We start from the raw sequence: 9,628 nt of genomic DNA, 5'->3' as shown, positions 1-9,628 counted from the left end.
AGTGAAAAATTTAAGGGGGTCTGAATACTTTCCGTACCCACTGTATATATGTATGTATGTGTGTGTGTATATATATATATATATATATCACTACATTTGTTTTCATAGCCTTCAGATTGCACATTGTTTGGAGGATGACACTGGGCAGGATGTGAAATTAGATTTTTAATAATGGATTAAATTTACTTGTTTTTTTTTATTACATTTTAATAATTAGTATTTAGATTTTTATTAGGGATGTACCATTGTATCGGCCAATAATTGTTATCGGCTGATAAAAGCAATTATCTGCACTCGGCCGATTGTTTAAAAGCAGCCAATGATCAGGGCCAATTATTTCCTGTCAATCAAAAGGTGGCAGAAAGCAATTTGTGAAGAAAATGTTTCTTGTGTTGAATTTAGGGCTGTCCAGTTTAAAGCATTAATAACACATTAACACCGTGCTGATAACACAGGTTCTATTTGACCCTATGGACCACCTGTAGTTCAATCCAGGGTTGCCAGGTCTGCAGTTTTTCCTTCCCCAGACATTATTTGTAATGTGCCTCCAATCCAATTATCACAACGAGCTTTGCGCTTTGTTACTTCTGATAAGAAACAAAGTCTCATCTTTCAAATCCTGTACATTTTGGGCCCTATCATACACCCGGCGCAAGGCGCGGCGCAAGTGTTTTGTTTAAATAGCAAATGCATTTGCGCCCATGGGTGTGCTGGTCTAAAAAAGAGGTGTGTTCAGGCACATTGTTGGTGCGTTGCTATTTTGAGGAACTGTTTTGACCAACTCAAACCTGGTCTAAAGTCTGGCGCAGTATTTTTTCTTTGTTATTTAAAGAGCGCGTTAGTAATATGCGCCTATAGGCGGGTGCACAACGCGCGTACACTCTGCTTATTACACACACAGGGACGCACAGCAGCACACAAACATTTTTAAAAATGAAAAATTACATTCCGCCATGTAAATAGCGAACCTGCGATGGCGCAAGCGCAACTGGCTTTTAAAGGGGATGGGAGATGAGACTCTGATTGGTTTATTGCAAGTTATGCCCAAAAAACACCCATTACTCATTAAGAGAATAGGGACAACCCGTTTAGACCATGTGCCCGGGTGCGCCAACCTTTTCCCGTCGTTAAAAAGTGGATTCGGACACGCCCTAAGTGCACCTGCGCCGTGCGCTTTAGACCATGCGCTTAGATCGTTAATATAGGGCCCAATATAACAAAATTCAAACAATAAATGCCGTTTTGATGCTCTTGAATGTGGCGTGAGCGATCACTGTAGCAGCTTCAGTTCAAGTGGCAGTGCGGTGCACAAGTCTATTCCCCTTTAATACAAGTTATAGCATGAAATAAACATGAATGAACATCAGAAGGTATGAAAGATACAGTACAACTTACCGAAATGTATCATGTCTCATATATTCATATAATCATTGCATTTACCTTAAAATTATCCAGTGTTCAGAGTTGGTTAGTTAGCTATAAAAACACTAGAGAGAAGCTTATTTACTGTTAATTATATAAGTATGTTTGAATAAATCTTTCATGAAGACAAGTTTTTATGAAAACTACCTAATGTGCAATTGAATTGAGTGTGAATATTATATCTAAAAATAAATGTCATTGAATACAATAGTGTAATGTACCAAATGAGAGGAATCCCTGTAGTTTACAGCATAAGTTGGGAGAGATGTTTTCTTTCCTTTAGAAAACCAAATATCGGCAGATAACATTCTGAATAATCGGCTATTGGTATTGGCTGATAAATTTCATATCGGTGCATCTCTAATTTTTATCAGATTATTTAAAGAAGTAATCAACAGATTAATCGATTATCAAAATAATCGTTAGTTGCAGCCCTAATTGCTTCATACACCTGCTCAATCTTTGTCATGTGATGTGATCTTTTCTTGAGTAGGTCCCGGTTGGTGACCAGCCTGAAGATATCGAGACTCAAGTCCAAGAGATGATTCTGTCGTACATCTCCAACCCCAACTCCCTCATCCTGTGTGTTTCTCCTGCAAACTCTGACCTCGCCACATCGGATGCCCTTAAACTGGCACGAGAGGTGGACCCAGATGGTGAGCGACATGTAGAGAATGTCCAGATGTCATTAGTACACATCGAATGGCACTGTGGGAAGGGAGTGTATTTATTGGCTGTGTGCACTCAGGTCGCAGGACGCTGCTGGTGGTGAGTAAGCTGGATTTGATGGACGCGGGGACAGATGCTCTGGAGGTGCTGCTGGGCCGGGTCATTCCCGTGAGACTGGGCATTATTGGTGTGGTTAACAGGTCAGTTACCCTATTATCTCTTACCCTGTCTGGATTTTAAATGTAATAACATGGGTGTAGCTTGACACTTGAGCATGAGAGGGCCAAACCGAGCCAGTCGATTTGGTCAGTCACACTTATAAACACATTTTAGCTTTTCTATAGTAAACCTATATAGATCAGGACTATGGACTGTGTAGGACTATGTAGATCAGCAAGAAGCGTGTGTGGTTGTCACTGCAACCAGATCACCAGATCACATCACACGTGAATTACTCGTAAGGGCAATAGACACATGGAAAATAATGCACTGTAGACATGTTGGTCAACACAATCACAAAGCTTATAAAGCAAATCAACTAACCCAGTGCTTTAAATCAGACATCATTTGGGAATGATTCAAGTTGAACACATAATTGCAGGCACACAAACACTTTATATTTAGTAAATCTTTCTGAAAATAAATGAGTAAGCAGTTTATATTTTAAAAATTGTTTTGGTTTGGTTCCGTGTCTATTATCCACCAAAATGCAGATTCGTTACTCAACAACTTGTTACGCAAATGGGATTGGGGAGGCCTTAGTAAGTTTAATTTGATGTATTCAATTATTTACAAAATAGCAATTTAACATGTATTAAAATACCTACATTATATGCATATTTACTTTTGAATTGAAAATATTATTTTTTTTATAAATATTTAGTCCCCAATTTTCAGCACATTTTCATATTAATTATATATTGTCATTAAATTGAATTGTAATGATAATGCTGTAAAAGCACATGGAGAACTCTATATATCATGTACATGTTGCCTACTTTTAAATTGTGATTTAAATATCCTCAAGAAATGTGAGTATTTGTATTTTCAGTCCACTGTATCTTAATAAATTGAAGCTGTTTAATATGAATTTAATATATTATTAAATTATTACTGTTAATAATAATATGTATAGCAAATTCAGATACAGAAACGCTACGGTTCAAAAGTTTGGGGTCGTTATTATTTACAGCAATAATATTTATTTAATATTTAATAATATTTTTGAAAGTTTCTTACACTCTAAAAAATGCTGGGTTAAAAAGGGACAAACCCAGCGGATGGGTTCAAAATAACCCAGCTGCTGGGTCAAAACAACCCAATAGCTGGGTTTGTCCCTTTTTAACCCAGCGCTGGGTTATATTTAACCCAGCATTTTTTTAGTGTATTCTTACCAAAGCTGCATTAATTTAATAAAAAATACAGTATATAAGTAATAAAACATTGAAAATAACAGTATTTATTCGAAATAGACAATTTACAAGTCTTTTGTAACAATGTGAAGTTTTTTACTGTCACTTTTGATCAATTTATTGTGCACTTAAAACTTTCTTAAAAAACATTGAAAAAATTAAAAAAATTAAATACCTCTGAACTTTGACTGTACTGAGCTTTTGTTGTTTTGTGCAACTTGATGGTATAAGTGCTCGAAAAGCAAAAATCATAGATCCCTCTAGCACTTTTAGTAAAGCGGGTGGTCATTTCACCTTGAAACTGCACCAATTTGGACCTGCAGCAACGTATTTCACATTTTACAGAAGTGCAGAGTCTGTTTTTTTTTTCTCATGAGGCTGAATAGATCATTACAGAACTCATTTACATATGAAGTGCTAGAGGCACAGCAGCAAAAACAGCCTGTTTAAGCATAAGGGTCAGTGAGAGGGTGGAAAATGACCATGTAAAACTACATCACAACAAGCACATGAAACCTTGAATAACATTTTAAGTGGACCTCAGGGAAAAAATAAAGTGCTACAGAAGTGCAGCACACGGCCCTTTTGACTGCAGTAGAAACTTAATCAACCATGTGAAAAAGCCACAGTGTAATTTTCCTTCATTTCCAGTTCCTCTATCATAACCCTAAGCAGCAGTGACTGTAATATTCCCTGCGCTGTTATCCTCTCCTCTCCCGCTCTGTCTATTCATGCACTAGCACCCAAGGGTACCATGTCTTCCCGCTATCAACTAACGCAGAGCCGTGTTTGAGATAAATCACTGGTTTATTCCGCTTTGGCTTTAGTAAGTCCTTTAGGGCCTGTACAAATACAGGAGGCAATTTAGTTGGGGAGAAGAACTGCAGTGACACTTTTCATTTCTCGACTCTCGTTAAGTTAATCAGACGTAGCTGCGGGCCATCGTCTCTTCAGTTTTAACCTATGCTCTCTTTGAGGATTTAACAACGAGCCGTCAAACAGACGATTTCTGGGAGAGTGTTTATGGAAAGCAAGCACAGGCAACAAATACAAGACGTGTTTGGTGCAATATATTGGTCAGTCTTTTTCGTTTTATCAGTAGTGTTTGCTCAGGGAAGCATCAATGTTACTGTTGCTCATACTTGAGGTCAGAGGTTCAAACTAATCCCTAACCTTAAATATTAAATTTAAACATGGATCTAGCCCAGCGCCATTTGTGCAACGGACATAAATGATTCCTCAAATCATGTGTTATTGAAGACAGATCTGACTTGACTGGTGGATGAAACAGGCATAACTCAGACTGAAGGAAGAACCTGTGCCGTATCTAGAGACTAGAATATTATAAATACTTGGGCCGGCTACAGGGTTCCATGCAGTATGAAAAATTCTGGATATTCTTGGATATGGAGAAGAGTAAGGATATGGAGAAATACATTTCCAGACTATTGCCTGTATTCTGGGTTCTAAAATGTAAATTTGAGATTTTCTAAAGATTTCTAAAAAAAAATAAAAATAAAAATCATACAAGCAGAGTGTTGTTCGTGGCATTTGGATCAGGCAGCCAAGTTTAGTGATTGTTTAGGGATCGTTTAAAGGAATAGTTCACCCAAAAATGAAACATCTGATAAAACATCACAATAATCCACACGTAATCCACATGACACCAATCCATCAATTAATCTTATGAAGTGATCTGTAGGGCATGTTTGTAAGAAACAAATCCATCATTAAGATGTTTTTAACTTTAAACTGTTGGATCCAATGCTAAAATAAACTCTCTCTATCCATAAAATTGCTTTCTCCAGTGAAAAAGTCATCTTGTCTGAATCAGGAGATAAATATGCACAAATCAAGCACAGTTTACAAGTAAAAAAAAAAGGGCAAACAGGGGATGAACTTTTGTACTGGAGGAAGCGTTATTATGGATTATGGACTCATATTTTATTCGGAAGCAATGGTTTGATGTTAAAACATCTTAATGATGGATTTGTTTCTTACAAACACACAGCTTTTCAGTTCACAAGACATTAACTGATGGACTGGAGTGGTGTGGATTATTGTGATGTTTTTATCAGTTGTTTGGACTCTCATTCTGACGGCACCCATTCACTGCAGAGCATCCATTGGTGAGCAAGTGATGTGATGCTACATTTCTCCAAATCTGCTCCCATGATGAACAAACAAACTCATCTACCTCTTGGATGGCCTGAGGGTGAGTAAATATTCAGGACATTTTCAGTTTTGGGTGAACTACTCCTTTAACATAAAATATCAGGAAGTGAGTTCAAGGTGCGTATTTTCACCACTCAAAACTGTTTTTCCTAAACTTTACTAAATGAATGAGTGTGAGTACCTCAAACCAACAACAGATAAAGGGAGTGTGTGATCTTTTCAACCAGTCTATAAACAAGTTCCTGTTGTGCTGGTTGGTGGTCATGCAACAACAAACCACGATTACAGTATCTAACTGATGTGTCAGAGGTGAATATATGCAGCTTATAAAGCGTTTTTGGTTTCTTCTCTACATATAAGCATGTTATCACTATGAGAAAGCTAATATATTCAGTGAATGCATTTGCACTACAGATGACTGCCCTACTGATTACAGATGACTACTATATAATACTGAAAATAATGTAAAATATTGTTATATAGACAAATACTTTATGAGTGAGGTCACTGCCTGCTCTTCATCATGAAATATTTAGTATAACAAACATTATTATACTGGAGTGACAGTATTATGAATTTTAAATATTTTCACTATGTAGTGAGTGTGAAAAGCATATCAAACGTATTCCGTAAAAGTAATAGTTTAGCATTGCGATTTTAATAAAATGCTGTGCATTGAACTTGTCTGGGTTTGGTGTTTCCATTTTGAAATGGAAAATGTGTAGAAACCCTGCAATAAGCAAAAACCCCAAACCCACCTGAAACCACCCTAGCAACTGCCTAGCAATGCCCGAGCAACCATTCACAACACGTTTTCTTTAGAAAATGTAAAAATGTGGTTTTCATTCCTAGTTAGTTACCATGGGCACAGTACTTGGGACTTTGTTGACAGAAGCAAAGGTAGAAGCTGCTTTTTTCCAGTAGTGGGCAGTATACTAACAATTTTCAGTTTAGCTCTATCCTGTAAGAATGCACTGCAGATTAATTTAGAAATTCTCTGTGACCGTAATGAAAGAGCTGAAGACCCTTTTGTCAGAGTGAAGCCCTTTTCTCAAAGAACAATTCATGCCTAATGATTTCAGCAATCTCTATATTTAAAGTCAACATGAAATCAATGGTAACTCGATTTTCTGTCTTACTGAGCCTACTTGGTCTTATTATGAATGACTATGTGGACCTTTTTCCAAAGGAAAAAAATAATAATATCTCGCTCTGTCTCTAAAATTATCTCTTTTTTTGGCCCCTTCAACCGCCGTTCATATACACTGCCGGTCAGTAAAGTTTTTTTTTTTATTTATTTTTTTTAGAATGTAATACTTTTATTCAACAAGGATGCATTAAATGGATCAAAAGTGACCTTAAAGACATTCAAAATATTATAAAAGATTTATGTTTGAAATTTTGCTTTAAACTTTATATTCATCAAAAGAATCCTAGAAAAATGACAATCACAGTTTCCAGAAGATATGAGGCAGCACAACTGTTTCAAGATTGATAAAACTCAGAAATGTTTCTTGAGCATCAAATCAGCATATTAAAATGATTTCTGCAGTATCCTGTGACACTGAAGACTGGAGTAATGATGCTGAAAATTCAGCTTTGATCACAGGAATAAATTATATTTAAAATATTATTGACAGAAAACAGCTGTAATCATTTTTCCACAGTATTACTGTTTTTACTGTAAATTTGATTAAATAAATGCAGCCCTGATGAGCATAAGAGACTCTCAAAAACTGTACAAAACCAAAGGTAGCTGCCTTGCTGCCCAGTCAATAATTTAACAGTCATTGTGATTTTTTTTTTTTTAATAAATTTTTTTTTTTATGAAAGATTCCTTTGAAAGGTTCCTGAAAGGAAGAGACCAAGGCTGCATAACATCAAGTTTAATGATCTAGAACAAATTTTAGAGCTTTAGAGATAACCAAGTAAATAGATGCTGTTTTTATGTTTGTGTCCTGCCACCGAATCACACACAGAGGATTATGGGATATTATAAGAAGCAATAGATAGTTCCTAAAACCTACTAGATGAAAGCATCCTATCAGACAGGATGTTGTGCAGACAGTGAATTTGGATGCGCTCTGGTGCCTTCATACTTCTTTTCAATTTTTCAGGCTTCGATCCACTTTTCACTGTCCAATCCTATAATCACTTTTTTTTTTTTACTTCACCAGGAGCCAACATGACTTGAACACCCAAAAGAGTCTCGACGACTCCTGCAAAGACGAGCAGGTGTTCCTGCAGCGTCATTACCCATCATTAGCCTCTCGCTGTGGCTCCCGCTACCTGGCTCGCACCCTGAGCCGACTGCTCATGCATCACATCAGAGACTGTCTCCCGGAGCTCAAGACGAGAGTCACAGTGCTCACGGCCCAGTACCAGTCCCGACTCAACAGCTACGGCCAGCCAGTGGAAGACCACAGCGCCACCTTGCTGCAGATCGTTACCAAGTTTGCCACTGACTACTGCAACACCATCGAAGGCACTGCCAGGCACATCCAGACCTCTGAATTGTGAGTACCTGAACCAACACGCTTTTTTTTCTGCAAAACAAGTTCCTTTAAATGATTGTTTTTCTTATTTCCTCTAAAGGTCTTTTCACATTAAATGGATAGTTCACTCAAAAATGAAAATTCTGTCATCATTTGATTAAATCATTTGATTAAATGACTTCCATAGAACAGAAAAAAATACTATCAAAAGTATATGGCAACCGTCAACTGTCCTTCAAAATATATTATTTTATGCTCGACAGAAAAAAAAAATTGAGTAAACAATTTTCATTTTGGGTGAACTGTCCCTTTAAGATCAAATATTTACCCCACAAACAATATTTTGAATCATTAAGCTGTGTGTTTCCCAAAAGCATCAAGTTCCGTCGCTACCAACATAGTTCAGTGATTTGGTGTTTTCCCAAATCATAGTTCAATCTACTTCAAAGATTATTTTGATAATCGATTAATCTAACAATTATAAGAATGATTAATCGACTAATCTTTGATTATTTTGCTGGTTATTCCGTAGGCTTTGATCGGTTATTTAACTTTTGCAGTTTGTTAAAATATCGAGTTATGGATATTCTATACATATTGATATAGAGCTGTTTTATAGCAAAAAATCAAGTTGTAATTCTAACTGAAAGTGACACTGATGCTGTTTTTCATGTTTAATCAGAACCAGAATTAGCTTTATTTGCAAAGTGTGTGTTTTTTTTTAGGAGCTCTTGGTACATACAGTACATACATATATGACATGAGAACAGAAAGAACAATTAAATAACAATTTATAATAATAATGTGGTCAAATCTGTAACCGAAGATTTATGTACAGATTTGTGCATTATTTACTAGAGCCCGACCGATATGGGTTTTTTGGGCCCGATACCGATATTAGGGAGTAAAAAAGGCCGATACCGATATATCGGCCGATATTCTTTGTGTATATTATAGTACAGTACCAGTCAAAAGTTTGGACACTTTCCCAGTCGGGTGTCCAAACATTTGACTGATACTATATATAGAATACAGTATAGACATAAACAGAATATACAAATGTCAGGGCATGTCAAAACTTTTCCAGGCCCCAAAACACCCTCGGACCCCAGAGGGTTAATGAGAAACAACGAGAAACAGGTGAATAAAGACTGACAGTCAATGTTTAATGTTTAGAAATTATTATTTCAAGACATGTAAAGCATTTTTGATCGTTTATGTGGGCCATCCCAAGCATGGTTGCAATGTGTTCATTGTCAAACTCCAAAATTTGAAAATTTGAAATTTGAAAAAATAAAAATAATATATATCCGTAACTCCCGAACCCCGGGGGCTATCCACGCGGGGGCGGTCTCATTCGAAAGAGGGCCTCTAGACGCACACTCGTTTCGCGTTCGAGAGGGTTCCTCGAGCTGAAGGGATCCCCCGAATTTGGTGCGGATTCGCCACGCCGTT

The 9,628-nt window shown here is 36.9% G+C and overlaps 2 protein-coding genes across 3 annotated transcripts in view; one reads left to right on the top strand and one right to left on the bottom strand.

The window, feature by feature from the left end:
• The window catches only part of LOC107678421 (ras-related protein Rab-7a-like), a 16,683-nt gene extending 15,766 nt beyond the window's left edge, over positions 1-917 (bottom strand). The window contains exon 1 of the mRNA XM_016473671.1: positions 906-917. The gene's annotated coding sequence lies outside the window, so the exon portion shown is untranslated. The remainder of the gene's footprint in view (positions 1-905) is intronic.
• The window catches only part of LOC107678420 (dynamin-1-like protein), a 30,274-nt gene that overhangs the window by 5,995 nt on the left and 14,651 nt on the right, over positions 1-9,628 (top strand). For both annotated transcript variants that reach the window (XM_016473668.1, XM_016473667.1), the window contains 3 exons: positions 1,916-2,078; positions 2,171-2,291; positions 7,856-8,194. In XM_016473668.1, the coding sequence (XP_016329154.1) occupies positions 1,916-2,078; positions 2,171-2,291; positions 7,856-8,194 (623 nt within the window). The remainder of the gene's footprint in view (positions 1-1,915; positions 2,079-2,170; positions 2,292-7,855; positions 8,195-9,628) is intronic.

The sequence above is a fragment of the Sinocyclocheilus anshuiensis genome, unplaced genomic scaffold (assembly GCF_001515605.1).
Source record: "Sinocyclocheilus anshuiensis isolate Anshui unplaced genomic scaffold, SAMN03320099.WGS_v1.1 scaffold112, whole genome shotgun sequence".
Classification (NCBI taxonomy): Eukaryota; Metazoa; Chordata; class Actinopteri; order Cypriniformes; family Cyprinidae; genus Sinocyclocheilus; species Sinocyclocheilus anshuiensis.
The sequence above is the reverse complement of the archived record's forward strand: the minus strand, read 5'-3'. Positions and strand labels throughout refer to the sequence as shown.